General features: G+C 50.2%; 7 protein-coding genes across 7 annotated transcripts; 4 read left to right on the top strand and 3 right to left on the bottom strand.

The window, feature by feature from the left end:
• Window positions 1–605: 605 nt before the first annotated feature.
• On the top strand, window positions 606–2,472 carry DFJ58DRAFT_233123 (uncharacterized protein). The gene is made up of 4 exons (XM_041379373.1): window positions 606–995; window positions 1,046–1,132; window positions 1,185–1,812; window positions 1,862–2,472. The coding sequence occupies exons 1-4, from the start codon at window positions 833–835 to the stop codon at window positions 2,133–2,135; spliced, it is 1,152 nt and encodes a 383-aa protein (XP_041246453.1). The 5' UTR covers window positions 606–832; the 3' UTR covers window positions 2,136–2,472.
• An 888-nt stretch (window positions 2,473–3,360) lies between these two features.
• On the bottom strand, window positions 3,361–8,076 carry DFJ58DRAFT_775732 (P-loop containing nucleoside triphosphate hydrolase protein). The gene is made up of 19 exons (XM_041389461.1): window positions 7,931–8,076; window positions 7,774–7,881; window positions 7,660–7,663; window positions 7,186–7,603; window positions 6,773–7,132; window positions 6,342–6,716; window positions 5,985–6,285; window positions 5,756–5,928; window positions 5,543–5,628; window positions 5,436–5,484; window positions 5,224–5,378; window positions 4,974–5,034; window positions 4,830–4,917; window positions 4,712–4,774; window positions 4,546–4,646; window positions 4,224–4,494; window positions 4,120–4,169; window positions 3,975–4,068; window positions 3,361–3,826 (listed from the first exon to the last, which is right to left on the bottom strand). Exons 2-19 carry the CDS (start codon window positions 7,856–7,858, stop codon window positions 3,492–3,494), a joined length of 3,069 nt encoding a protein of 1,022 aa, XP_041246454.1. The 5' UTR covers window positions 7,859–7,881; window positions 7,931–8,076; the 3' UTR covers window positions 3,361–3,491.
• Window positions 8,077–10,082, bottom strand: DFJ58DRAFT_775737 (glycoside hydrolase family 18 protein). Its single transcript, XM_041389462.1, has 6 exons — window positions 9,730–10,082; window positions 9,533–9,586; window positions 9,051–9,486; window positions 8,955–8,989; window positions 8,892–8,929; window positions 8,077–8,833 (listed from the first exon to the last, which is right to left on the bottom strand). The coding sequence occupies exons 1-6, from the start codon at window positions 9,993–9,995 to the stop codon at window positions 8,262–8,264; spliced, it is 1,401 nt and encodes a 466-aa protein (XP_041246455.1). The 5' UTR covers window positions 9,996–10,082; the 3' UTR covers window positions 8,077–8,261.
• A 1,083-nt stretch (window positions 10,083–11,165) lies between these two features.
• DFJ58DRAFT_775739 (uncharacterized protein) lies at window positions 11,166–12,641 on the top strand. The gene is made up of 4 exons (XM_041389463.1): window positions 11,166–11,218; window positions 11,270–11,623; window positions 11,680–11,750; window positions 11,811–12,641. The coding sequence occupies exons 1-4, from the start codon at window positions 11,186–11,188 to the stop codon at window positions 12,553–12,555; spliced, it is 1,203 nt and encodes a 400-aa protein (XP_041246456.1). The 5' UTR covers window positions 11,166–11,185; the 3' UTR covers window positions 12,556–12,641.
• A 54-nt stretch (window positions 12,642–12,695) lies between these two features.
• Window positions 12,696–15,801, bottom strand: DFJ58DRAFT_775741 (P-loop containing nucleoside triphosphate hydrolase protein). The gene is made up of 17 exons (XM_041389464.1): window positions 15,370–15,801; window positions 15,087–15,320; window positions 14,880–15,039; window positions 14,733–14,827; window positions 14,544–14,679; window positions 14,320–14,492; window positions 14,196–14,272; window positions 14,076–14,144; window positions 13,974–14,025; window positions 13,844–13,918; window positions 13,699–13,788; window positions 13,630–13,661; window positions 13,462–13,580; window positions 13,371–13,407; window positions 13,287–13,317; window positions 13,015–13,167; window positions 12,696–12,957 (listed from the first exon to the last, which is right to left on the bottom strand). Exons 1-17 carry the CDS (start codon window positions 15,571–15,573, stop codon window positions 12,928–12,930), a joined length of 1,767 nt encoding a protein of 588 aa, XP_041246457.1. The 5' UTR covers window positions 15,574–15,801; the 3' UTR covers window positions 12,696–12,927.
• Window positions 15,802–17,121: 1,320 nt separating this feature from the next.
• On the top strand, window positions 17,122–17,477 carry DFJ58DRAFT_656946 (uncharacterized protein; the record flags this gene model as incomplete). The annotated part of the gene is made up of 2 exons (XM_041381948.1): window positions 17,122–17,234; window positions 17,294–17,477. Coding segments are annotated over 2 exons (297 nt in total), but the record flags the coding sequence as incomplete, so codon positions are not given.
• A 5,932-nt stretch (window positions 17,478–23,409) lies between these two features.
• On the top strand, window positions 23,410–24,942 carry DFJ58DRAFT_233431 (uncharacterized protein). Its single transcript, XM_041379374.1, has 3 exons — window positions 23,410–23,701; window positions 23,760–23,854; window positions 23,914–24,942. The coding sequence occupies exons 1-3, from the start codon at window positions 23,678–23,680 to the stop codon at window positions 24,713–24,715; spliced, it is 921 nt and encodes a 306-aa protein (XP_041246459.1). The 5' UTR covers window positions 23,410–23,677; the 3' UTR covers window positions 24,716–24,942.
• The last annotated feature ends 2,684 nt before the right edge of the window (window positions 24,943–27,626 follow it).

Genomic DNA, 27,626 nt, shown 5'->3' on the forward strand with positions numbered 1-27,626 from the left:
CATATACTTGAATAGAGCTGTCATCCCCTTCATTCTACATTTAACGTAACCTGGCGATGACTTGGACAGAGTACGGCGCATTGAAATTATTCTGCTCCGTAAGTAACGTTAAGTGGTGTGCGGTATTCGGAGCTAGCCGTTTGTGGGAAATATATAATTATTCTTGAGTTTGGAAAAACACTTACTCAAAGTTGCAAGGTGTCCGCACCAGAAAAGGCCACGAGGCTTTTTAAACCGATCTCGATGGATTTGATGTCAACAATGCAATTTCCGCGTTGCACAGAGAAGAACACAGCTTTTCCAACGCGTTTGTGCTTCCCTTAAGCTGTATTACGGTCCGTCTCCTCGTTTGGATTTTTGGAAGCGGAAAATAATGAAAGGCCGCGAAGATTGTCTCCTTGGGTTTACAATAACAACGAATCTCGAGTTCGGATGATCTTTACAGTCCCTCTTCGGGATACTAGTATAACTTAAATTCATTCATTCATTCCCTTAACGCCCAAACCTAACTAGCTTACTCTCGACCTACAAAGCCTCATTCCGCAGACTTAAAACACGCTTCATCCTACCTCCCCTTGCCCAGTTTGCACAACTACGCCTCGTGTTCAGTTACCTTTGCCGGTGTTCATGTTTACCGCGTTCATTCAACGGCCCTGATCGATTCATCCATCTCACACAGCCTTCCCGTGCCGCAGGCCTTTTCTTGCTCGCTCGTCGGGCAATTGGCATGCTCAGCGCGTGTTCCTTCATACTTATATCCACATCGATTTCTTCTTTTCATTGAACCATAATTTTCCTTCACTTCCTCTTTTGCCTATCTGCTTAACTTACTATGACAAACCCGAGGGACGATCGTTTGTTCTCAAACCTTTCAAAGGCCCGCAAAAGCCCTCCTGGAGGGGATTCTCAAAATAGTGGTTTTTTTCAGACGGGACAGGGTGGGCGAACTGTGCTCCCTCCTCTTTCTTCAGCGTTTCCAACCTCACCCTCTTCAGGTCTGTTTTTCTATCTAGTGTAAATGCAAATATGCTCAACTCAAGTATAGTTCCCAACTATCCTTCATATTCCCAGCAACGTTCATCTCCTGGAAAAAGTGATCATAGCTCCTCGAGCTATGGTCAGTGGCCTACTAGTACGTCTGACATCATCTACGCCGATCGCACGCTCATCAATCTTACTTCAAGCGGTAACAGTTACCCCACAGCACTCTAGTTATGAACACTATGACCGATACCCTCAAAACCAACCATACCCAAGTTATCCCTCGCGCAGTTCGCCGACGATCCCGGCCGATTCCCACGGTTCCCGCAAGCTGCCTCCATTAAATATGCCCGACAGATATCAGGGCAGTTACGGGGCAGTCGCGCCGCTTGTTTCCAACTATGGTGATCATATTCGCTCGCCGACCGCAACCTATCCTACCGAGTATGCTCCTTACCCAAATCAAAACTCATACTCATATCCTCCCGTCCCCGATCCACGTCATCATTCAAGTCAACTGCCATCGATGTATCACTCGCAGCAGATGTCCATCGGCATGTACCCATCCGAGCGGGGCATGCCTACCCAAGTCGAGGCCCATGGTCCTTCTCCCTATGCCCGAGGGTCAATCACCAACTCTGCACTAACACAAGAGCCTGCTCCAATGATGGACAATGAGCAACCTGCCATCAAGAAAAAGCGTAAGAGAGCTGATGCAGCTCAGCTGAAAGTCCTGAATGAGACCTATGCTCGCACTGCGTTTCCTTCTACTGAAGAACGAGCAGAGCTCGCTAAGAAACTAGACATGTCAGCCCGGAGCGTTCAGATCTGGTTGGTGTATTACACAAATCACAGGATCGATGTTCATGCCTTTCCATAGGTTCCAAAACAAACGGCAATCAATGAGACAGACTACCCGCCAGTCATCGGCATCAGTGTCCACTCCTCATCAACCATTTAGCATGTCCTCTCAGACAGATGATGTGTCGCATACTTCATTTGGTGGTGGCATCAGCCCCACGTCTGTTACACATTCATCATACATTCCGCGATCGAGTCAGGACGTCCGGTCTGTGGCACAGGACAGTCGGTCAACTATTCCCCATCGGCGCGAAGAAGATCCCCGCAAATGGCAGCAGCCTGGTCGCTACTGAATATTTGATGGTTGTCTAAACACCATGCCTTCATTTCAGCTAGATTCGTTCTCTTCATCACAACAGAAGCGTCGTCATCCTTTTGCATTAGGACCTCGATCATTCATTATCACCGTATTAACTTACTCGCCAGCCCCTTAATACCCATTCATATTGAATTCTATATATCCATATCACCTCACGCAATCTGATGCCCTTTTCCAATCCGTCCACATGTACCTGCCTCCTTGATGCACTGTCGCCGTAGTTTTTATGTACTTATCATGTTCTTATCCCCTCGCTCAGGTTTAGTCTGATCACACGGACACGTCCGAAATACTCCATCGTTTGTTCTTGCTCGATTTTGTCACGGATGTCCGCGGTTAGAAGGCCGTGAATTACGCCATTTGAGTATGTTCCTCTTCGGTTTACGATTCTACTGATAATACGTGAGATACAACAAAGACTGCCACAACACATCGGCACGAATGCCATCGATAAGATGTCATGTGGCCGCTTGCTGTGGATTGTTGCGCGAGTTCACCACCGCATCAGCGGCAGCGGCGCCAGCCGTCCAGCAAGCACCTTCGTCACGCCGCGTCGATCCCAGGACTTGTTTCCAGCTCCACGGTCAGGGTCTCCCTTTGACATATTTATGCAGTAACAGTTTAAGAACCGCGCGAGAAGGAATCCGTTTTGTCGATCAAGTGTTACTCGGGCAAGGAGCCCCTCATGGGTCCTTCTGGAACAGAAAAAAAAAACTTCTGACGGTCCGCGGCTGAAGCTTGAAGCTGAAGCTATGGCGCTATTTTAATCGCTTTCAGGACAAGTCAAGGCGAGAGATAAGTATGTATGTGCTCCAAGTTGGCAATTATGAATTTCATTTTCATCCCATAGCATATATTACGCCGGGTCACCGGGCACCTCCGGGCACTGCCGGATAATGATTGTCACTGGATGTCTGAATCCGTTAATGTAATATTATTAGTTAGTCGGCTTTTCACTAATTCTGAATCAACACATTTTCTCCTCGAACGCATGTCCCGATGATCGGATTGGCATAGTTTGACAACGATCATTGAAATGCCACAGACCGCCAGCACTCGACACGTTGAAATGCGATCGCTAGCGTGGACCTGTGTGAGTGCGGTTATCTCATGTATGCCGTTGCAAGGAGGTTACAGACTCGGCTTTTTGTCGCCTGCACTACGTGGCAGTGAAACTTCTGAAAATTCTGCTGAACGAATTCGCGACGAAACGGAAAATCTATTACTTCACAGGATGACTCAAGGAAGGTAATCTATAAGAGATCTTGTCGAAAAGCATCCGCGGATCAGAATGAAATGGCCCCTGATAAATTCACATGGCCTCTCGATCTCAAGGGTCAACGTCACTGTCGGTGTCCTCAGGCCGTGGACCACCGTGAGTGAGCCACGCGAGCTTTCTCAACCTCCGGCGTTCCTCCTGGGCCTTCACTTGGTTGCGTGTCACTTTCTTCTTCTTTTTGACAACCTTTGTGGCGCCAGCTTCTTCATCCCCACTCCCTGCAGGAGTCCCATGAGCTGAAACAGACGGGCTCTGCACTCGCGAGCGAGCTGGGGTATTAGCACCGCTGCCCTTCGGGGACTTCAGGTCGGTAAAGGCATCCTCGACAACGGCGGCTTTTCCTTGATGTGTCATCCGCCCTGCTTCAATCTGCCATATTTCCGGACCTAGAAGACTGCATCAAAAATATACGTGAAATACAACATCGGAAAACTGACACAAAGCCGAGACGAACTCGTGATTGTGTGAGATGATAACCTAAGGCGCTCGCTCCATGTCAACTGTGGATCAGAATTCGTGCTCGTTTCGGAGTACTCACCACAGCGCCGCCCCATTCTTTGATGGCCACTGCAAGGCCGCCCAGCGCTTCACGATCTAAGAAATTACTCGGTTCGTCAAGAACGCAAACCTACAAAGTAACGTCAGCACATCATCATGACAACCAGTGCATCTAATGAACCTGGGGATTATTCCAGAGGCAGGCCGCAATGACCAACTTGATTTTTTGCCCTAACAACGTCGGAGGTTAGTGGGATGGAACAAACGCAACAATTGATTACAAACCTCCCGATAATCCCGATATTTCATTATACTGCGCGATGTCCCCATCGAGACCAATGTCTTCGAGGTGTTTGCGTACAAGTTGGGCAGACGTGTCACGGGTACCTGCACCTTCTCTGGAGGATTCTAGATCGTCAAATTGCTGCACCAACTTTACGAAACCTTTGGCCATCAACTCATCACGAGGCACCCAGGAGTTGAACTTGTGGTCGAGACCACGCCACTTGACCTCATATTGGAATGTCTTTTTCAATTTTTGACGTCCCATAATAAGCTGTATAATTTTAGGATATGGATCAGATCGACAATGCAAAGTAATACTAACCTCCAATTTGCGCTTGGTGCCATTCCTGCCAACCCAATCTTGATCGAGGATTTCCTTCTCTTCGTCTGTCAGAACACGAGTGGCCTTTTCCAGTAATTCACCTGATATGATTAGCAAATTATATTAATGAGAGTCTGGCAGGGACGTTTTAGGTTTAAAGACGTACGATCGTGGCCGTCCTGGAAACGCCACTGAATATAACCGATGGGCGTCTTCTCCAAGTGGCGTTCTGAAGCGATGTAAGTTTGGTATATTAAATGCTGAAGTGGGAGATAAGAGTGTACCTATATGGTGAGTGGCGTGCTGTGAGACGTAACCAACACGAAGGGCTGGATGTTTGTATACAGTTCCCTCTTGAGGAATGGTCTCGCCCTGGAAGTAAATAGGTCATTAAGGGGGGACACCATCGATCAAATGATCATTCTTGCCGTCAGAAGTTTGATCAAAGTCGATTTGCCTGCGCCATTAGGGCCGATTACACCAACTCGGCTGAATGACAATGAAACACGCTCAATCAGACATGTGGAGTACACAAACCCACCTGGAGAGTGATAAGGCTTGCGAAGTGGAGCGAATGAGGCTTTATCACAAATAGAAGCATGAATTATTACTCACCACAAGACACGTTTATTAGCGAAGGTTGTGGCCGACCGGGGTACGTGAAGGTAGCAATTTGACATTTTCAAAATGGCACGAGTGTTACTGCGAACACCCATCAAAGAGCCAGGCGGAGGAAATGAGAATTTAACGGATGTCGCCGCTAGTGTATAGTATGATTTAGCCTCCGGGTGTTTTTCCACAAACGATGAGAGATTTCCCGGATAATAGACGAGCTATGATAGAGGGGAATAGATCAGTCGGCTTTCAATGTCGGCCGACAAGGGCCATACCTTTTTGGACTCGTAATGTATGATATCAGTAGTCACATTATCTAAAAACCTAGTCATGTGGAGTAGAATCAGTGATTGAATGTTAGGATTAGGTAAGACGCACTTACCCAGAATCGTGACTGATGATTAGGCAAGTGACATTTTTGTGAGCGATGAGATAACTCTCAAGCCATTGAACGGAAGCCCGGTCCAACTATCAGGAAAATGTCAGGCAATGGAAATGGGGATAACTCGGATACGAACATGGTTAGTGGGCTGCATGGCAAAAAGTACTTGCAAGTGAGCTAACGCTAGAACAGTGGCATCGAACTACCTCGCACCTCATCCAAAAGAAGAAGGTCGGCATTGTAAAGCATTGCGCGGGCCAACTCTAATTTCATCTTCCAACCACCGGACAACCCACCGACTACGTCTGACTGCCGGGCATCATCGAATCCCACCTCCAATAATTGATCTCGTATTTTAGAACGCGGAATTTGTGCCAGAGCCTTGTCTGCGGCAAATAAATTGCTGTCACTGAGTATAATAATAACGAATAGATGCACTTACCTGACGCCACGAGGTCTAACACAGACAAAGACGTGTCCTCGCCCTGCAAGGAGTGCTCTACCATGACACAACGTAATTGATCTTGAGGAGGAAAATTTTCCACTTTGCCGTCCCGAAGCTGGCGCATAAGGGTCGACTTCCCTGATCCATTCGTTCCGAGGATACCATAACGGCGTCCGCGGAACAAACGGAGTGTTGTGTGCGAGAGCAGTAAAAGTGCACCGTAAGCGAGTGAAAACAATGAGTCACACAGAAGCTCGCCCTCGCCACTCTGATCGTCGTGCACAGATTTGTTTAGTGCCTAGATGGTTCCTGATGATGAAAAGTTTCCTGGCAAAATAGAGCAAGAGCACACACTTGATCAATCGCACGGAAATGTGCCCGTGCCGACTCAGCAAAGCTAGCAGATCCCTCTGGTCCCAGCCAGAATGTCATATACACACCAACACAACGTTTCCATACTTCCGGATCTTGGAAACGCCGATTATAGACAAGGTCAGCAACCATGGACCCCTGGAATTGTAAAGATTGGGACAAAAGAGGGTGGCTTGCACATGGCGGAGCATTCGGGCCAGCCGCAGAGGGGATAACAAGGTCTGATGGAAGCAGTGACAGCAAGACGGCAACAACGTCAGCCACCTCCTTGCTGACATCCCGCGTCGGCGGCGTCCCCGAGGTAGATGCACCTGCCTTGAGCAACGTATTAAGTGCCGTTTCACCGAAGGCACGGACCTTAGTAAATAGCAAATGAGATTCGCAAGGCATGCAGTCAAAAAAGTATAGCCAACCTCCGGAAACGCGGCACCCTCAGCAATCTTTTGCACACCCATTACGAGAGGGCTAAGGTATCTTGCGGCAACTACGGGGTTCCTGACCAGCTTGACTAAGTTATCAATGACGACAACCGTACGCCGCTGCACTTCCATGCTGCGATCATTAAGAGCACGGAGGAGTAATGGTACGAGAACGGCCAACGCTGGTGCCGTGACTTCGGCAACAAAAGTCGTTGACGATAGCGCCTTTATGCAAGCCGGTGCTGCATCAGGATTAGACATACACTTAACCAGAGCGGGTATGTGGGGAGCGAGATCGGGGTTCGCGAGTGTCGTGCACAAAGAAGTGGCACACTTGACGGCAGCAGAAGCCACCTGCAGGGATTCGGTCGGCGGAGTAAAATAGCGCAAGGACATTCATAACGCACCTCCTTTTTTGTGTCGTGCATTGCTACTTCGACCTTGGGTAGGATATGTCCAAGTTCATCAGCTACTGAGTCCTTCGCACGAGCCACGAAACTCTTGAGAGCATCTAGGGCTGCGACTTTTGTTTGCCATTTTCCTTTCTCTAGGATATCTTCTAAAATGCCGAAAACGGTTCTTGTAGCTTCTGGGGGGAGGAGCTGGAGGATAGCCTTCGTTGCAGCTGTTGCAGCAGTCCGAACAACCTCTCCCTTGTCAGATAACAAATCGAAGAGAACGTGAAGGCTCGGGAGAAGGAAAGGTGCACTGGGGGGACCGAGAACAGCGGGGAATGACTGGAATGCAATAGCACCAGATTCTCGTTCCCATCCAGATTTCTTGTTGAGTGCGAAATTTTCAAGGATAGTGATTACATTTTGGTCACTGTTAAACTTTAGATGCTGACATCTTATCATGTCGCAGAGAAAATGGACGCACACCAAGCTCTCTATACCTGCTTTAGAAACAGCAAGGGCGAGCTTATCAGCTGCTGCTTTGGCGTCTACACAAATTATGATAAGTTCTATCTCTCAAGAAAGTCATGGGATATAAACCTGGGCCGGATGGTGCAGTGCGCAAAGCGTCGATGATCGAGGCGAATTCCGACTCCAAAGAAGAGGTCATTACAGCGGGAGACATTTGAAAAACTCAGGATATAGGTCCTAGGATAAATTGGGCGATTAGAAGAAAAATCGTAGTCGACCGGTCTACTTGAACTTGAGCACTGATGTACAGGTGAGATTGAAGTCGAATCTCAGTGTAGGATGCCTCCAATTATTGTCCAAAATCTATGGGTCGTGAAATGAGAAATACAGTTGAAAGCCAAGGGGGATGGCGACCTGCAGCAGTCTGGCGATGCCCACAGCCCGCTAAATTTTTTAGCAGTGCTCATCACGGTCGTCACAGAAGTCACACAGCGTGACATTACAGGATGCTATCATACAAGGTCGATGAAATATGCTTGAAGGAAAAGTGATGTTACAGTAATTGTCCTGGAAAAGACGTCCGAGTCCTCTTGTGTCGTGTGATGTAACCGATGAATCTAAATGGTACCGCTGCGCAGGTTATCGAATTGACTGCCCTCATAGCTCAGCCAGTTAGGGCTCAGGTCCAATGGTCCCATAGCGTTCTTGACGGTTGCAATCAAGCTCCTCCCGGGCACTGGGTCCTTTCCCCATCCACCTTCCATTCCCTCTCGTGCGCTTCCTTTGTCTCCGCTTAACTCCCAGAACATGCTTCCTCGAAGACCTTCACGGCGGATCCAATCGCCCTTCCAATGGCCAACCTGCTCGTTGTCAAAACTCACCATCTCTTGCTTCTGATAGTCGTGAGACCAGCTCGCTAGGGCCTTGTCGTCTTGAAACACGTATGTGCCTGGGAGCGGAAGAGCACGGTAGTCATAGACACCTTGCTCCCAGCTGCCTGGTCCAATGCCGGAAAACGGTGCTCCGGGACCGGACGTGTTCATGAAGCTTCTACCGTACAGCGGAATCCCGAGAACCATCTTGGAGCGAGGGACGCCGTTCGCGGTGTACCACGCAATTGCCTGTGAGGCGCTGATAGGTCCACCGTAGATGTTGGCTTGGTGATTTGCAACAGAATCCCATGAACCAGCTGTGATATTTTTCCATGTAAGTCAATTGGTAATGCAACCAAACATTTCAGAACATACAGAAGTCGTACGCCATCATATTCCAAAAATCGAGGGTACTGGTCCATTTCACGTACGTGTAACTGTTGATATTTGTCGGGTCCGCAAGGAGCAGCGATCTAGCAAAATAAACATCTCAGATTGGAAGCTCAGCAGGGTAGGTAAAGTTGGATGGCATACTGTTAACAAGAATCTATGATAGATTCCCTTCATTTGAGCGTGCTGATCTAAGGCTATTCTGAGTTCCCTTAGGAGGTCGGCGTAGCCACGTGCTTGGTACTCATTGGATGGATATTCATAGTCCACATCGAGACCATCAAGACCGTAATCCTCGAGTAGACGAACTGCAGATCGCACGAAGTTGGCACGAAGGGCAGGATTGACGACGATAGGATGGAACTTGGGGGAATATGTCCAACCTCCGATTGAGAGAAGGACCTTCAAGTGTCTATTTTGCTGTTTCAATTTATAGATGGCCTTGAAATTCCCGTAGAGGTTGTTTCCGACGTCATTCCAAGAATCGCCAGGGTAGTGGATATCTTTGTCCGCCCATGCATCAGAGAGAACAACTTCGCCCGAGTCAGGTCTCAGATCAGCGAATGCATAGAGAATGTGGCTGGATGGATAGTGAGCTTGAAAATGTAAGGAAGACAGCGCCTTACGTCAAATCTTGGGCAGGGATGTTCGACGGCTGGAACTTGCGACCATAGATCCCCCTACGAGTAGGAATAATAGTTGGCGGACGGTCAATATTTTCCGTATATGACAGATGAAAAGACGCACCAATTTACGAAGCTGGTAAAACACTCAGAAGTAGGTTGTTTTGGAGGAGATCAACACTTACTATCCAACGCTGTACTTTCCTTGACCTTGCATTTCTAGAGTATCACTCGGTGCCGGCGGTATGGATGAAGATGTTTGAGATTCTAATGCTTTGGTACCGGAGTCTGGTTGAGGAGACGGATGTTGAATAGAGAAAAACGCTTTATACGATGCAAACGCGAGGATGATGAACACTAATCCAGAAAGAAAAATAGTCTTGCGAGATATAAAACGAGAAGCGGGTTTGGCGGGCGGACTACCTTCGTCAGACGGAACTGCTTGGTACGATGTTGTCGAAGACATGCACGAGACTCATCCGCAGGTCATAGCTCCACAAAGTTTGGCATGCTGACCAAACTCAACCGGCTATAGTAGCTGCGACGTCTATCCACGGCTTGCCTCATAGACGGGCTGGCCGCCAGTCCAAGCCGCAACGCAGCACTTAAATACTAGTACCCAAGCAATCTAGAGTGACTGTTTCATGATGGTATCCACTCTACTGCTCGCCATCATCTTTCATATATCACGAGTCCAAGGAAACCCAGATCAAACTACACATTGAAGACAAGAAAATTTATTGTCCAAGAACTCACCCGAAGGTCGACAGACTCGTGGACGTGCACCTAGGCCTGAATGAATAAACAATTGGGCTTGCTTTCCATGAAGAGATCAGTCTCGTGCTCGTCAAGTACCGTTGAGGCCCACGCGATGCCCAGCCGAAATGCATTGGCTGCCAAGTTACCTTGAGGATGAGATGCTTGAGAGCGACAACAGCGAAGATGAGTCTCGAGTCGTACTAAGTACTGGTACTCAGTACTTAGGATAGTCCCACTACGGTGTTCATGTACACGTTTACAAATGTGAGCCCGCCTAGGCCCTACATTTACCAAGCAATATCGTACTAGCACTATATTGCTTCCGAGGACGTCTCGTAATCCGGGCCCTTGCCATTGATAATTAATGTTTCCTAAGTACCATTTTCAAAACACAGTATACTGGCGAGACGGTCCTGGCCCCTGCCTAGTACCCGTTTAGACTGAATTTGTGTTGTTTTTTTTTTTATCTCTTCTGTCTTAGCCCCCCCTCTCCATCGCCGCCACCTCGGAAACCTCAGTGCAAGCTGGCATCAGTAATCACCTGAATGCATAACGAGATCATAGAACTTTCCGACTCCGACTCTGATTCCAATGCTCGCCCAGTGAAGCAGGAGTCAAATGAAACATCGCACCTCAATCAGGAGGTAGCTGCCCTCAAGGCAAACCTCACAGCCAAAACCAAGCTCGTCGCGGAACAGGGCAAGGAGTTAACTAAGCTCCGCAAGGAAAATAAGCAACTTAAGAACGAGCAACACCTCCAGACTGCTGAGATCGCAGGGCTTCAAGACGAGTTGAAGAATATCCTGCGTCAACTGGATGATCAGACAGTTTGTGTGTATACCCTCTGTGACGAAAAGCCCATCATATCTTGAAAAGGTTAAAAATCTCAATTTCAATATGATCAAGCTCAACAACTTGAAGCCGGATGCTGTACGCGACCATTTTTTCCGCTTTGGTTTTGATACTGACCTTTGCGAGCAGCCAAATGGGACTGTCGTTGAAGCTACAGGGCATCAGGACGTTGACCAAGACATGTCCGACAGCTTCGCATCCAACCTTCCGATGCCCGAACATCCTCCAGACGCAGCGCCTTCGCGGCCCTCAAACTCCAACGCCTCTAGATCGAGTTTGGCCGTGAAAGCAGAGCCAGTCGATACGACAATCCAAGTGGTTATCAAGTCGGAAAATGAACCCGATCTGATTGAACGAGTTACGTTCGTCAAGAGTGAAGATGGCAAATTTGATATCTGGAATCTTGAGCACCTTGGTCTTGGACCTCCGGTTGTCGTCGAAGAGCGGTTCCGCGTCGGATTTCTGCGCCCCGTGATCAGCGACGTGAGCTCGGGGTTTCCCTATCTAGTAAATCGGGCTAACCCTTGTTATTACTCCAGGCTCTTGGTAGCGGTCACCAAACCACGTCGAACAACTGGCAAGGTCCTACAAAATCGGATAAACACCCTTAGTGCGTATCTCGACTCTTGATTCTACCTAATATACTGCTACTAAAGTTAAAGCTTCACAGCTTGGCCATGAAGCGTTCCTACAATCCACACCTCCCACTCGTTCCGGGCGGTCATGGCGTCGTGTTTTGTGAGGTGAAGTATTTCAATGACCGTTCGCTCATTACAGAGCCAATCGACCTCATCGCTTCTGACAAGCCAAATCAATGGGTATACCTTGGTTCGTATGAGACCTCCCGGTGGGGCGAAATTTCGCCCCACCAGCTAGACCTACTCCAGCCTCTGGTCATTCGACGTTGGGTGTCGGGAGCCCTGAAGACCAAGTGGGGAAAGAGTTGGGTCGAAAGAACGAATGCAGAACTTGTAGACAAGGGGGGTGAAATTCGCCTCGTTGAGCATACAGAAGACGGTCTTCGGGAGGCACTCAACGATGGTAGGCTCGTGATCAACTTCACCGTCATGAAATGTGTCGGGTATCGTACGGAATGGTTCGAGCAGTTCTTGCACTACCAGGCACATCCGAAAGCGCCGAAATCGCAGAAAAGGAAGAAGAAAGCGAGCTTAGGAGCTAAGAAGCCCTCTGCTAAAAGGGTGAAGGGAAGCGCGCGCCGGAAGGAGGTGTCATCTGAAAGTGACGGTGATGACGAATTGCAATCTACCCCGCCTGGTAGTGACGAAGATGAGTTGTCTGACGTGGAAGACGGGATGAGCAGGCCGGCTGTACGAAAGAACCTTCGTATCCAAGCTACTCGAGGCCTGGGTCGACGAACACTGTACTCTCGAGCCTCGGCAAGCTCTTCGGATTGATACCTTCACTACATAGTCGAACACTCACCATGCTGTGTCTTTAGAGATCTACAGTACTTGCGAAATAGTTTTCATGATGTCTATAATCTCACCTGCTTGAAAGGCAGATCAAAGTGAAGGATCGTTTTATGTGACTGACAGAGATGGAACGCTGTAGATGTATTGCTTCAAATTACAAATAAAATATCCAGGTACGTATAAATACAATTCTTCATACCACACTCGAGGAGTCAAACAGGCCCCACACTGGAAGAAAGATTGAATACAACTAACTGTAACGGAGTGCGACGAGGGTGGCTAGTGAGTGAGAAGGACCGCAGACGACCTCCGAGGGAGCGAGTGATCACCGCACCATGATCATGCTACCCTCTGTCACAGCAGACGGGTGATAACACCGAGTCCCTGCGTGTGTTGACAGTCAGAGGTGCAGTGGCAAGTACGGAGCAGTCATCAACATACCTTGGTCTTACCCTCACGGAACAACAACTTCATCCCGACCTTGACAAACTCTGGCTGTGTAATGAACTCAAACTGAACGGTGGCTCGATCACCAGTCCGCAGGATCCCCTCAGGGTTATCCATCGATATGATACGAACAGTTTGGCGGACAGCCTAAGATTGATGAGAACTACGGTAGGCATCAGGAGATCCTACTCACTCCGCAATGAAGCATGGCCTATGCGCACACTACATCAGCATGGGCTGCGAAAACAGCAAGCTATTAAACATACCTGGTAGTTTTGTTGCATGGTAGTATTATGACTGAAAATTCTGCTCGAATCATTACATCGTGCAAGAGATAAACTTGAGCTCACTATAATATGAGGACCTGTCCTTCGAATTGGCGTGTTGCTGTGAGTTCCGATGAGTCATCGCAAAAATAATAGCAAAAAATGCGATGTTGACCTTTCGGGGGAGTATCGGTCTTGTGCACTATGACCATACCCTTCCTGACGGCCGCACGTTTCACTCGCTTGAGAGCGAGAGCAACGCATTGGCCAGCCTCAGCTGTCGCAACATCAGCTCTGTGAAAGTTCAGTACCCATAAAAAATGCTAACAGAAACCGAGAATACCGTTTTCGTTGCATACTCCTCACAACGGTCGACTGGAAATGTACCATTGGAGTCTGGCCCAAACAAAACGGAGTCACCTGTCTTGACACTTCCACTGTTGAGAATGCCATTGACGACTGTCCCCACGTATGGGACAGACCAGACATCAGTGACCGAATACTGCAGGGAAAGATATCAGTTGCACGCTTGAATGTGTGTCAGGGGCCGGTGCTACCTCAAGTGGCTGATCGACTGCGAACGTCTCGGTGTCCGCTTCGCTGGATGGAAGGAGATTCAAGAACGTGCGAAACTTCAGTCAAGTCAGAATCCTCGTAAATCAGAAAAAAAAAGTGCATAACACTGACATAGTCAAGGCCTTCTCCAGTGACATTGGAGACGCGGAAAATAGGACATAGTCTATGTTCCATAAGCACCAAAAATTCACGATCGAAGACGAATAGGCTTACTTGTGTTGCGCAAATGTCTGCGACGATTCAACCGCAACTTCCATCGAGTTCACAAAAACTGGTGTTTTCCTGCAAAGACATGTTATGTGGAATCGAAGCGGAGTAAAGGATATTATTCACCTGCATCCAGGACTCTTCAAAATCTTCACAACCTGTTTCGTAGTCTCATTAAGAATATTGGGTGGGGTCATATCAATCTATGTGAAAATCAGCTCAGCCGCATGATTATAGGGTTAATTTTTACCTTGGTAATACAGACAACAACGGGCACGCTTAAAGCCAGAGCTATTGCTAGATGCTCCTTCGACATGCCAATAAGCCCGGCGTTGGCACCGACCATCAGAATCACACACGATGGCGCCCCGGACGTCAACCCGTAGAGAGTAGTTTTCAAATATCGCTCGTGACCCGCAAGGTCTACAAAACGGAGGTATATATACGAAACACAGTCACGTCGAATGGACTTACCGCTGAAAGAAACTATCTTGGCTGACTGTGCTGAAATTTCGTCCCAGCCCAGTTTATCGCGTCGAATCACGTCTGCGTCAGCAGACGGCGGTATATCTGGAAGGACAGGGACTCCAGCAGTCGAAAAACCAAGGATCTGGGGTGAAAATATGTAGGGTAGTGTAGGCTGGTAGGAGACGTGCAACTTACTTCCATCCCTACACTAGATGTTCTTCCGGTCTCAATCTCGTGTTTATGGCGAAACAGTGCTACACGAGCTCGGCCTCTCCCGTCATCCAGAGGACCTGAGAAGAAATAGATAATCGAAACGCGCGTGCATGCATGTGTGTATCATACCGCGTGTTAGAACTCCTAGTGTTGTAGACTTGCCCGAATCAACGTTACCGACGACAGCACAGCGGACCTCTGGAACTAATGCAATGCTGGGCGGAGGTAATCGTAGTAGTAGAGTTGCACGTGGATAGTGACTGTCAGTAGTTTCAAAAAGAACAGATATCTATTGGATATAAATTCATGTTGCCTGTATGTAAATAAACCACGCACCTTCCCTCCTAGCTCTTCCACAACCCTCTTAACTGATGATTGCAATGAAGTAACTTCGACATCTGTTCGCGGGACCCCCGACCATCCTGTTGCATCGTCCACGCTCTCTCCGGCAAAGAGTGATGCATGGGATGGTCGACAGCCAATGCGAAATATGTATTCGCCTTTGCGTCCAGTGATGAGTTGTGCTACCGAGGTGCGTGCTCGGTCATAATCATGGATAGATAGTAATGCCTGAGAAGAATTGAGTGAATGCACAACATGGTGATGGAAGGTGGAGTACCAGGACTGCTTCAACCTCATCCTCGACGCCAGCATCCCTGGAAGGAGGTGGTCCACCGACGATATTAGATTCCTCGAGTATCTGTATTTTCCTGGCATGTATATTCCGCGGAGCGGGAGCTACACTAGAGCCTTGGCCACGTTGGCGGGCGAGCTCCCGTGCGTGGATTTCCTGAATTTCGGATTGAAAGCTCCTTAAAGACATTATGAGTTGGCGGGCAAATGAGTACTGTGAGGAGCACTAGTAACTAAGTCCTAGTAGCTCTTTATGGGGTGTATATAGAACGTTTGAGTCAGAATGACCAGTGTGAGTCACGTCACCCTCGATGCCGTCACACAGGGGGCAACGTTGCAATTGCTCTAATGCATCTGGGAAAGCAGGAACGACCATTTATGTAAATCCTGTCGAGTTGTTGCTGTTGGCAGAACTCGGGAGTTTTGCAAACCGGGTCGGTCTGGTAGAACAGGTCGTGTCTGGCCCACGGCAGAACTTAGGGGATGGCAGAACCTGGCCTCACAGTGTGCAGAACTCCAGGGTATCCGAGACTCGCGGAGATAAAATTTAGATATGAATTCAATAGAAACCCGACTGTGGTGCCAAACAGACGGGGGCCCCATGTTCATGGTGGAAAAATCATCCAGTCAATTCTAAAATTCACCCACTCAAGGTATTTGCTGTGATGATCCTCTCAATTGTAGGGCAGGCATGTGAAATAGAGCGTACATCTGCGTAACACAATCTGCGTGACGGTGCAATCTCCAGTGGACGCATTCGAAAAATTCGTGCAACCTTCGACACCACAGCGCCATAAAAACGGCGGAGACTGGGAAGTCCACCCGCCGTCGACAGGCTCACGTGCACACTCATGAAGAGGTCGGCATTACTGTCAAGACTGCACAGTATTTTGAAGCATCTTTCGTGTGGGTGCTTCAGCTCTCGACCAAGCCTCGTGATGCAGATGACCTTCTTGCAGGTCCAATGAGTATCTCGCCCGACGACGTTGCTGCTGAATTTGCGGAATCAGAATCAAGATGATCCCGATTCCCAACTGAAGTTCAAGTTGAATGCTCTCACGTGACGCTGGGCACACTATACACCGTGCGTGACTTGAACTTGGTCTTGTTGTTCTTCATCGTCCTCCGAGTCATTCACAGTTTCATTGACAACCGGCCAGTGACCGCGAGTGCTATCCTAGAGACTAGTACTGGAATGGAACTCTTCAATACATTTGGATGTGCCTCGAGGTGGAGCTCTTTTAGGAAGCGTCTGTAGGCCCCTACCTTCCCATTCATAAGGCCTTCAGGCCTGAGGCCTGAGCACTGAGTACTGAGCCATCCCCACATCGAGCAGGTAACCAGAAATTACCTAACAAGGCAAAAAATGAAAAGTGTTGAGACGCAATCGAACCTTCTTCCAACTCTTTTGCCTTCCTCGCTAACCGAGTGGCTCGTCCCTCATGCTCAGACCATCGCACACGATTGCTTCGTGGTTTTTGCCTTTAAAGGCAGAAACGCGCGCCGCAGAAAAGCAATCGTACTCGATGTCCATAGCACCCCTGGTGCTTTAAAAGAAGCGCGCAAGATGTGTGGATTTGCCACAACGCACGCGCTATTCATTCACTTCAAGGATCTAATTCCACCCCGCAGATCACATATAACCGTTTCTCTCCTCTCGAACACTATCACAAGATGCCTGCTGCAGGACGTAACACGGTACGTTTCCAGCCTACTTCACATCATGCGTCTTGTACTTATGACACTTTCTCTACAGACCCCTGTTGACTGCCCTGTCTGCCACAAGGTTATAAGCCGCAAGGCAGATCTCCCTAGACACATGCGTACGCACGATGAACACAAGGAGGCTCTGTACGTACTCGTACCTTATTATATTAGGTGGTTCCTGACCTGTTTACTATCTGGATCAGTATGCACGCATGTCCATTCCCTGATTGCGATTACAGGACCCTCCAAAAGTCCAACGTGCAGACGCATATCAGGACGCACACCCGTGAACGCTCGAAGACGTGCCCTCATCCTGGGTGCGCGTTTACCACCACCGATCCAGCAAGCTTGACGCGTCACCGCAAACACCTACACGGCTACGAGCCCAAGGCGCGTCGCAGCCTCGGGGGCAAAGCTGCTCGACGGTCCGCTGCTGCGCCTTACCCATCTACTCAGTTTACGAGGCCTGAGGAAGATATTCCTGCATCGCTGGATCTAAATGACCTGACGTTTCCCGAACTCGTAGGCCTCATTCCCTGTAATGCGCTCTCACCTGCTGAGTCCAGCGACTCTGATATCCCAAAATTCTCTGGCGAGCCCGCCGAACTTTCCTGGGAGCGACTCTTCCCCGATTTCCCTGCCGAGAGATTCGCCTCCGTTTATGAACAACCCTCTCAGCTCCCTATCCCCACTTCCAATCACTCCCAGCCTTCAACTGTCCCCCTCGATCTCTCCACTCTCCACATGCCGCAGTTCGACCCAGAGCTGTTCTCCGATGTCAACTATCAGCAGCGTATTCCTGCCTTCGATGCGGACTTTCAGTACCAGCCTGTCTCCGGAAACCATCTGAACAACTCCCTACCAGCTGAACTGGAGGAGTTTCTGCAGGCATATGGCTCGGGGTACTTTGAAGGCCGCCACGAGTACCCGGACAATGCAACGTATTCCATCCCCCAGCCCTCGTTCACGAACGAATATAATGTCTATTGAAATCTTTGTTGACTATCATGTTTCATTTCGTTGTCATATTACCTGGATCATCTATCATCATCGGCATCAGCATTACAATTGCATTTACAACTCGGCATTATCATTATTGTTCATTTATATCACACCACTTGCATCTTCTATACATATATTCTTCCACGCTCTTAGCATTGCAACCTTCAACTTGTAAATTACATTACATGCATCATTACACGAATCTCATGACTATGAATTGATCGCCTCATTACCGACATGCTCGACATGCCGCAATCCAATTTCCAAGTTTGCCACGGCACCATACAACTGTCACATACGCTTCAGTTCCCGAATATTTAAAATTAATGTATTATGTGAAGGTTTGAACGTATCACTACTCGAGAGCTCGAGAGAACTCGAAGTTGGTATCAACAATATGGAGGTCTATATCTAACGTTCGTGGGTACTTGAGACAACATTTTTCATAACAAGGAGTGAAATACATCATGCTATCCATTCCACAGCAAGATACTGCTGGCGCTAGCGCCGGTCTGCGCGTCAACAGCTCAAGAGTCCAGACTGGAGATAAGAACAAAATTTCAAGGCGTCATGTTATAGACTGAACATGAGGGCGACATCAGTTGTTGCTGCCTTGAATCGTTGAAATACACACCTTCACAATTTTCTGCCCTTCAGATAAGACAACAAGACAAGACCGCAGACCCTTCAAACACCACTCCATTTCCAGCCAGGGGATAATATGCTCATTCCAAAAAGCCTGGAATATACGATTGAGCGTGTCATCCCATGGACGGGGAGCACGCGAGAGATGCACGGCCCAGTTGTGACAGGCGTACTTGAGAGCATCGGAAGCTGATCGACTTCGTTCCTGTGCTTCGTTTGCGAACCTCTGAAAGGCATTCATAGCATGAATTATCTCCCTGTCTGGTAGAAGAAGAGTTTGTGGTAATGCAGAGGTGGAATGATCCTGGTGTCTTAATGCCAGGAACACTGGAAACATCAAGAAATCTGGCAAGCTCTTGAATTGCTGGATAACTTGAAAAGCTGGCAGTAACGGCACATCGCTGATAACGATGTACTCGCTGATTGCTTCCGATGTCCTCACAAATTCTTCCATTGTCACCCAGACGGAGGCTGCAGGAGTGGACTGCCACACTTGACCATCGGGAGTCTGCAGCCACTCTCGTCCTTCCTGGGTCTGCAGCCACTCTCGTCCTTCCTGGGTCGACAGCCACTCTCGTCCTTCCTTGGTCTGCAGCCACTGTCGTCCTTCCTGGGTCGACAGCCACTGTCCGTCCTTCCTGGGTCTGCAGCCACTCTCGTCCTTCCTGGGTCTGCAGCACTCTCGTCCTTCCTGGGTCGACAGCCACTCTCGTCCTTCCTGGGTCTGCAGCCACTTTCGTCCTTCCTGGGTCTGCAGCCACTTTCGTCCTTCCTGGTCTGCAGCCACTGTCGTCCTTCTGGGTCTGCAGCCACTGTCGTCCTCCCTGGGTCAGCAGCCACTCTCGTCCTCCCCAGTCTGCAGCCACTCTCGTCCTTCCTGGGTCGACAGCCACTCTCGTCCTTCCTGGGTCGACAGCCACTGTCGTCCTTCCTGGGTCGACAGCCACTGTCGTCCTTCCTGGGTCTGCAGCCACTGTCGTCCTCCCCAGGTCAGCAGCCACTCTCGTCCTTCCTTGGTCTGCAGCCACTCTCGTCCTTCCTGGGTCGACAGCCACTGTCGTCCTTCCTGGGTCGACAGCCACTGTCGTCCTTCCTGAGTCGACAGCCACTGTCGTCCTTCCTGAGTCGACAGCCACTGTCGTCCTTCCTGAGTCGACAGCCACTGTCGTTCTCCCTGGGTCTGCAGCCTCTCTCGTCCTCTCTGGGTCAGCAGCCACTCTCGTCCTCCCTGGGTCGACAGCCACCCTCGTCCTCCCTGGGTCGACAGCCACCCTCGTCTTTCCCATTCTTGGGTCTGCAGCCACTGTCGTCCTTCATATGTCGGCAGCCACTGTCGTCCTTCCTGTATCTGCAGCCACTGTCGTCCGTCCTGGGTCTGCAGCCAGTTTCGTCCTCCCCAGGTCTGCACCAAGTCTCCCCATCCATGGGTCTGCAGCCAGTCTCGTCCTCCCTGGGTCTGCAGCCAGTCTCGTCCTCCCTTGGTCCGCAGCCAGTCTCGTCCTCCCTGGGTCCGCAGCCAGTCTCGTACTCCCTGGGTCTGCAGCCAGTCTCGTCCTCCCTGGGTCCGCAGCCACTCTAGCCCTCCCCGGGTCCGCAGCCACTTCTAGCCCTCCCTGGGTCCGCATCCACACTCGTCCTCCCTGGGTCTGCACCCAGTCTCGTCCACCCTGAGTCTGCAGCCAGGCATCCCCGTCCACGGTCCCCAACCAAGGTTGTAAATCTGAAGTGCAATCTCCTCGAAGCCACAGCATATAGATGACAGCTGACAGTGGCTCTGGTGGCCGAACAAGGAACGCTAATGAGTCTTTTAACCTATGAGGATTCTCAGATTCCATAGCTTTGTTTTGCTTCTTCAGTTCTGAGAGTGCATCCAAGAAAGCCGTGCTTGCTGGAATCGTGTTCATCCACCGGAGAGAGGAATGTGCGAGTAGGGAGTGAGGTGATGCGATATCGCATACCTGAGGGAGGTCGCAGTTTGAGGGATCGGAAACGTAGTCGCGAATGGAGGAGTGATAGATATTCACGGGGAGAGTGCCGTCTGTAGGGATATCCATGACAGACCGTAGCTGTATCAGCGTTGTCTGCACATCTCTTCCCAAACCAGGGCCAAGGAGTGTTGAGATTTGCGAGATGGGAAGAGGGTCTGCGAGGGCGGCGACAATGGACAAGTGCATGTAAGCCCGCTTGGGGTCGGCACACGTGGACAAAATACAATCGTATAACTTGTACACCTCCGTTCCTGCTAGCAGCTTGCTCGTGAGCTCGAGCATCAGCTGTAACCGAACATGGGGATCACTGTCTTCATCGTCGATAATGAACTTCATCATCGTAGACGCCACGATGAAACGTCTGCCCGCCCGGCTCGCCAGCTTGGCAAGGTCAACCTCCGATGGCTGCGGGAAATCTGGATGGCGACATTTCAGCTCTTTGAAGGAATGCCGCAAGAAAGTACAGATGTCGTTGTCGACGTCCGCGCCGTCTAAGGAGATGATGCCTCCCTCCCCAGAAGTTCTCACGGGTATCTCGCGCACCAACAAGCGCACCTCTTCGTTCCGCATGACTTTGCTGATATGCGATTCCGAGCGACTTGTGAGCAGAATGTGGGTCACGGGCAGATCAGGGTCATGGAGTGCCTGTGCAAGGGAAAGGATGAGATCGCTAAGTTCTGGTTCGGATGTGCATTCATCAAGGGCATCGACCACAAACGACAAAGGCCGACATCCGCGCAATCTGAGTCGAAGTTTCCGGAGGGGTTTGAGAAAGAGAGCTTCCATCTGGTCGCAGAGAGGTGTGTCTGGGTCTAGCAGAGCGGGATTTTCGCGGATAGCTCTCTTCACGTCCTTCCGGATGCTGGGGAAATTGTTGGCAAGCTGGTAGACAAGTGTCACGAAAAAATATCCGGCCGTGCAACGTGTCTTGTGCTTGCGCGAGAAAAAGAACGTCCCCGCTAGCCGCTTTTCGACGTTGGTATCTTCTGTCACTTTTAGACCTCTCATCCTCTCAGCTACCGTGAATGCTACAGCAGACTTTCCGACGCCAGCCGTGCCATGCAGCCAAACGAGCTGATTCTTCTCTGTGTCGTCCAGGAATCCGTGGATGTATTTGAGGAGATCCACCCGGGTCCCTTGCAGACATTTTGGGTGGGGCTGACGTTCACGGGAGTTATATTGAGCACCCTTGACAGCGACATCGGACAGCTTCGTCCAAGCTCCTTCAAGGACTATCAAAGAGGTCAGAGAGGATGCGAGAGATAAGAGATGGAAGTACTGACATTGATCGTCACTCATTGACGAAGGTTGTGATATGCGAGATGCAATGAACCAATTGAAAGTACTAGCTGGGTTCGAGGTGTGGTTAGAAATAATCTGGGCGGTAGTTATCTGGAAAGACGACGAAGCGTGATGAAGATGGGATGAACGGATGAATGTTTCAAACTATTCTGCTATGGAAAGCTCGCTGGATGGTTGTGGAATGCAGTTGAAGGACGAGTAGGCGCTCGCCGTCCAGTGCTTGCAGGAGGGCACGAGGCTGCTGTGCAGCCCATAGAACCACGTCGGTGAACTAGAAATCGAGAAAGATGTGCGCCATTGTGTGACCCCCTTGATTTATATAGATTATAATCGTGATCGATTGCATTAGTAGCTACCAAACGTTTAACTGTTACCCGAGTAGACGGAGATGTCAGAAACCCAGCCGCTGGACTTTAGTGAATTTCGAATGAATACTTACTATATTTGGCCATCTATATGACGTAACACTGACCACCGTGGACTCCATTTCGAAATCCAATGCTATTATGCTAAGGTGGCTCCAAGCCGGCTCAGACGCATACTGCAGGCCCGTCCCGTGCTCCACGGACAATTCGCGGCAGAAAAATCATCCAGTCAATTCAGACATTCACCCACTCAAGGTCTTTCCTGTGATGATACTCTCAATTGTAGGGCAGGCATGTGAAATAGAGCGTACATCTGCACAACACAATCTGCGTGACGGTGTAATCTCCGGTCGACGCATTCGAAACACTAGAAAAAATTTGTGCAAACCTTCAACACCACGGCGCCATGAAAGCGGCGGAGATTGGGAAGTCCACCCGCTATCGACTTGCTCACAGTTGCACACTCGTGAAGAGGTCGGCATTACTGTCAAGATTGCACATGATTTTGAAGCATCCTTCGTGTGGGTACTTCAGCTCTCGACCGAGCCTCCTGGTGCATATGTCACCTTCTTGCAGGTCCAGAGAGTATCTCGCCCGACGACGTTGCTGCTGAATTTGCAGAATCAGAATCAAGATGATCCCAGCTGGAGTTCAACTTGAATGCTCTCACGTGACGCTGGGCATACACTATACGCCACGCGTGACCGTCTAACTTGGACTTGTTGTTCTTCATCGTCCTCCGAGTCATTCACAGCTTCATTGACAACCGGCCGGTGACCGCGAGTGCTATCCTAAAGACTAGTACTAGTACTGGAATGGAACTCAATACATATGGATGTGCCTCGAGGTGGAGCTCTTTTAGGAAGCGTCTGTAGGCCCCTACCTTCCCATTCATAAGACCTTCAGGCCTGAGCACTGAGTACTGAGCCATCCCCACATCGAGCAGGTAACCAGAAATTGCCTAACAAGGCAAAAAATGAAAAGTGTTGAGACGCAATCGAACTTTCTTCCAACTCTTTTTGCCTTCCTCGCTAACCGAGTGGCTCGTCCCTCATGCTCAGACCATCGCACACGATTGCTTCGTGGTTTTTGCCTTTAAAGGCAGAAACGCGCGCCGCAGAAAAGCAATCGTACTCGATGTCCATAGCACCCCTGGTGCTTTAAAAGAAGCGCGCAAGATGTGCGGATTTGCCACAACGCACGCGCTATTCATTCACTTCAAGGATCTAATTCCACCCCGCAGATCACATATAACCGTTTCTCTCCTCTCAAACACTGTCACAAGATGCCTGCTGCAGGACATAACACGGTACGTTTCCAGCCTACTTCACATCATGCGTCTTGTACTTATGACACTTTCTCTACAGACCCCTGTTGACTGCCCTGTCTGCCACAAGGTTATAAGCCGCAAGGCAGATCTCCCTAGACATATGCGTACGCACGATGAACACAAGGAGGCTCTGTACGTACTCGTACCTTATTATATTAGGTGGTTCCTGACCTGTTTACTATCTGGATCAGTATGCACGCATGTCCATTCCCTGATTGCGATTACAGGACCCTCCAAAAGTCCAACGTGCAGACGCATATCAGGACGCACACCCGTGAACGCTCGAAGACGTGCCCTCATCCTGGGTGCGCGTTTACCACCACCGATCCAGCAAGCTTGACGCGTCACCGCAAACACCTACACGGCTACGAGCCCAAGGCGCGTCGCAGCCTCGGGGGCAAAGCTGCTCGACGGTCCGCTGCCGCGCCTTACCCATCTACTCAGTTTATGAGGCCTGAGGAAGATATTCCTGCATCGCTGGATGTTAATGACCTAACATTTCCCGAACTCGCAGGCCTCATCCCCTGTAATGCGCTCTCGCCTGCTGAGTCCAGCGACTCTGATATTCCCAAATTCTCTGGCGAGCCCGCCGAACTTTCCTGGGAGCAACTCTCCTGGGAGCGACTCTTCCCCGAATTCCCTGCCGAGAGCTTCGCCTCCGTTTATGAACAACCCTCTCAGCTCCCTATCCCCACTTCCAATCACTCCCAGCCTTCAACTGTCCCCCTCGATCTCTCCACTCTCCACATGCCGCAGTTCGACCCAGAGCTGTTCTCCGATGTCAACTATCAGCAGCGTATTCCTGCCTTCGATGCGGACTTTCAGTACCAGCCTGTCTCCGGAAACCATCTGAACAACTCCCTACCAGCTGAACTGGAGGAGTTTCTGCAGGCATATGGCTCGGGGTACTTTGAAGGTCGCCACGAGTACCCGGACGATGCAACGTATTCCATCCCCCAGCCCTCGTTCACGAACGAATATAATGTCTATTGAAATCTTTGTTGACTATCATGTTTCATTTCGTTGTCATATTACCTGGATCATCATCGGCATCAACATTACAATTGCATTTGCAACTCGGCATCATCATTATTGTTCATTTATATCACACCACTTGCATCTTCTATACATGTATTCTTCCACACTCTTAGCATTGCGACCTTCAACTTGTAGATTACATTACATGCATCATTGCACAAATCTCATGACTACGAATTGATCACCTCATTACCGACGTGCCGCAGTCCAATTGCCACGGCACCATACAACCTCACATGCGCTTCAGTTCCTGGATATTTGAAAGCAATGTATCATGTGAAGGTTTGAACGTACCACTACTCGAGAGCTCGAGAGAACTCGAGGTTGGTATTAATAATAGGTTTAACGTTCGTAGGTACTTGGGACAACATTTTTCATAACATGGAGTGAAATAATACAATACTACATTACATGCTGGCGCTAGCGCCGGGCCGCGCGTCAACAGCTCAAGAGTCCAGACTGAAGATAAGGAAGAATTCCAAGGCGTCATGTTATAGACTGAACATGAGGCGACATCAGTTGTGGCTACCTTGAATCGTTGAAATACACACCTCCACAATTTTCTGCCCTTCAGATAAGATGACAAGACAAGACTGCAGACCCTTCAAACACCACTCCATTTCCAGCCAGGGGATAACATGATCATTCCAAAAAGCCTGGAATGTACGATTGAGCGTGTCATCCCATGGACGGGGAGCACGCGAGAGATGCACGGCCCAGTTGTGACAGGCGTACTTGATAGCATCGGAAGCTGATCGACTTCGTTCCTGTGCTTCGTTTGCGAACCTCTGAAAGGCCTTCATAGCATGAATGATCTCCCTGTCTGGTAGAAGAAGAGTTTGTGGTGATGCAGAGGTGGAACGATCCTGGTGTCTTAATGCCAGGAACACTGGAAACATCAAGAAGTCTGGCAAGCTCTTGAATTGCTGGATAACTTGAAAAGCTGGCAGTAAAGGCACATCACTGATAACGATGTACTCGTTGATTGCTTCCGATGTCCTCACAAATTCTTCCATTGTCACCCAGGCGGAGGCCGCAGGAGTGGACTGCCACACTTGACCATCGGGAGTCTGCAGCCAGTGTCGTCCTCCCTCGGTCTGCAGCCACAGTCGTCCTCCCTGGGTCTGCAGCTATTGTCGTGCTCCCACGGTCTGCAGCCAGTGTCGTCCTCCCCAGGTCTGCAGCCACTCTTCTCCCTGGATCTGCAGCCACTCTCGTCCTCCCTGGGTCTGCAGCCAGTGTCGCGCTCCCTCGGTCTGCAACCAGTGTCGTCCTTCTTCGGTCCGCAGCCACTCTCGTCCTCCCTCGGTCTGCAGCCAGTGTCGCGCTCCCTCGGTCTGCAGCCAGTGTTGCGCTCCCTCGGTCTGCAGCCAGTGTCGTCCTTCTTCGGTCCGCAGCCACTCGTTTCCTCTCTGGATCTGCAGCCACTCTCGTCCTCCCTGGGTCTGCAGCCAGTGTCGTGCTCCCTCGGTCTTCAGCCACTCTCGTGCTCCCTCGGTCTGCAGCCACTCTCGTCCTCCCTGGATCTGTAGCCAGTCTCGTCCCCCCTCGGTCTGCAGCCAGTGTCGTGCTCCCTGGGTCTGCAGCCACTCTCGTGCTCCTTTGATCTGCAGCCAGTCTCGTCCTGCCTGTGTCTGCAGCCAGTCTTGTCCTGCTTGGGTCACTAGCCAGTCTCGTCCTCCCTGGGTCCACAGCCACTCTCGTCCTCCCTGAGTCTGCAGCCACTCTCGTCCTCCCTGGGTCTGCAGCCAAACTTTCATTCTCCGGGTCCGCAGCCAGTGTCGTCCTCCCTGGGTCTGTAGCAGCCACTCTTGTTCTCCCTGGGTCTGCAGCAGCCACTCTCGTTCTCCCTGGGTCTGCAGCCACTCTTGTCCTTCCTCGGTCTGCAGCCACTCTCGTCCTTCCTGGGTCTGCGGTAGACACTCTCGTTCTCCCTGGGTCTGCAGCCACTCTGGTCCTTCCTGGATCTGCAGCCACTCTCGTCCTCCCCTTGTCTGTAGCCACTCTCGTCCTCCCGATGTCTGCAGCCATTCTCGTCCTCCCGATGTCTGCAGCCACTCTTGTCCACTCGATGTCTGCAACCACTCTCGTCCTCCCGATATCTGCAACCACTCTCGTCCTTCCTGGATCTGCAGCCACTCTCGTCCTTCCTGGGTCTGCAGCCACTCTCGTCCTCTCAATGTCTGCAGCCACTCTCGTCCTCGCCATGTCTGCAGCCAGAGTTGTCCTCCCCGTGTCTGCAGCCAGTCTTGTCCTGCCAGGGTCTGCAGCCAGTCTTGTCCTGCCAGGGTCGGCAGCCAGAATCGTCCTGTCCAGGTGTGCAGCCAGGCATGCCCGTCCATAGTCCCCAGCCAAGATTCTAAATCTGAAGCTGAAGTGCGATCTCCCCGAAGCCACAGCATACAGATGACAGATGACAGTGGCTCTGGTGGCCGAACAAGGAACGCTAATGAGTCTTTTAACCTAAGGGGATTCTCAGGTTCCATAGCTTTGTTTTGCTTCTTCAGTTCTGAGAGTGCATCCAAGAAAGCCGTGCTTGCTGGAATCGCGTTCATCAACCGGAAAGAAGAATGTGCGAGTAGGGAGTGAGGTGATGCAATATCGTGTACTTGAGGGAGGCCGCAGTTTGAGGGGTCAGAAACGTAGTCGCGAATGGAGGAGTGGTAGATATTCACGGGGAGAGTGCCGTCTGTAGGGATATCCATGACAGACCGTAGCTGCATCAGCGTTGTCTGCACATCCCTTCCCAAACCAGGGCCAAGAAGTGTTGAGATTTGCGAGATGGGAAGAGGGTCTGCGAGGGCAGCGACAATGGACAAGTGCATGTAAGCCCGCATGGGGTCGGCACACGTGGATAGGATACAAT

The sequence above is a fragment of the Suillus subalutaceus genome (assembly GCF_016647625.1).
Source record: "Suillus subalutaceus strain FC151 chromosome Unknown DFJ58scaffold_26, whole genome shotgun sequence".
NCBI classification, from domain to species: Eukaryota; Fungi; Basidiomycota; class Agaricomycetes; order Boletales; family Suillaceae; genus Suillus; species Suillus subalutaceus.

Bases quoted from the DNA above. Each gene is read 5' to 3' on its own strand.
- DFJ58DRAFT_233123 (XM_041379373.1), top strand. From the start codon at position 833: ATGACAAACCCGAGGGACGATCGTTTGTTCTCAAACCTTTCAAAGGCC. The intron at 996-1,045 runs GTCTGTTTTTCT...ACTCAAGTATAG, and splicing joins TCCAACCTCACCCTCTTCAG to TTCCCAACTATCCTTCATAT. The intron at 1,813-1,861 runs GTTGGTGTATTA...GCCTTTCCATAG, and splicing joins GCCCGGAGCGTTCAGATCTG to GTTCCAAAACAAACGGCAAT.
- DFJ58DRAFT_775732 (XM_041389461.1), bottom strand. From the start codon at position 7,858: ATGTCTCCCGCTGTAATGACCTCTTCTTTGGAGTCGGAATTCGCCTCG. The intron at 5,929-5,984 runs GTAAGTGCATCT...TATTTGCCGCAG, and splicing joins GTTAGACCTCGTGGCGTCAG to ACAAGGCTCTGGCACAAATT. The intron at 3,827-3,974 runs GTACTCCGAAAC...GCAGTCTTCTAG, and splicing joins ATGGGGCGGCGCTGTGGTGA to GTCCGGAAATATGGCAGATT.
- DFJ58DRAFT_775739 (XM_041389463.1), top strand. From the start codon at position 11,186: ATGATCAAGCTCAACAACTTGAAGCCGGATGCT. The intron at 11,624-11,679 runs GTGAGCTCGGGG...TTATTACTCCAG, and splicing joins TGCGCCCCGTGATCAGCGAC to GCTCTTGGTAGCGGTCACCA. The intron at 11,751-11,810 runs GTGCGTATCTCG...AAAGCTTCACAG, and splicing joins AAATCGGATAAACACCCTTA to CTTGGCCATGAAGCGTTCCT.
- DFJ58DRAFT_233431 (XM_041379374.1), top strand. From the start codon at position 23,678: ATGCCTGCTGCAGGACATAACACG. The intron at 23,702-23,759 runs GTACGTTTCCAG...CTTTCTCTACAG, and splicing joins CTGCTGCAGGACATAACACG to ACCCCTGTTGACTGCCCTGT. The intron at 23,855-23,913 runs GTACGTACTCGT...TATCTGGATCAG, and splicing joins GATGAACACAAGGAGGCTCT to TATGCACGCATGTCCATTCC.
- DFJ58DRAFT_775741 (XM_041389464.1), bottom strand. From the start codon at position 15,573: ATGTCTTTAAGGAGCTTTCAATCCGAAATTCAGGAAATCCACGCACGG. The intron at 15,321-15,369 runs GTACTCCACCTT...AATTCTTCTCAG, and splicing joins ATGAGGTTGAAGCAGTCCTG to GCATTACTATCTATCCATGA. The intron at 14,145-14,195 runs GTGAATAATATC...ATGTCTTTGCAG, and splicing joins TTGAAGAGTCCTGGATGCAG to GAAAACACCAGTTTTTGTGA.
- DFJ58DRAFT_775737 (XM_041389462.1), bottom strand. From the start codon at position 9,995: ATGTCTTCGACAACATCGTACCAAGCAGTTCCGTCTGACGAAGGTAGT. The intron at 9,587-9,729 runs GTACAGCGTTGG...TCCTACTCGTAG, and splicing joins GAAATGCAAGGTCAAGGAAA to GGGGATCTATGGTCGCAAGT. The intron at 8,834-8,891 runs GTATGTTCTGAA...AAAATATCACAG, and splicing joins TATGATGGCGTACGACTTCT to CTGGTTCATGGGATTCTGTT.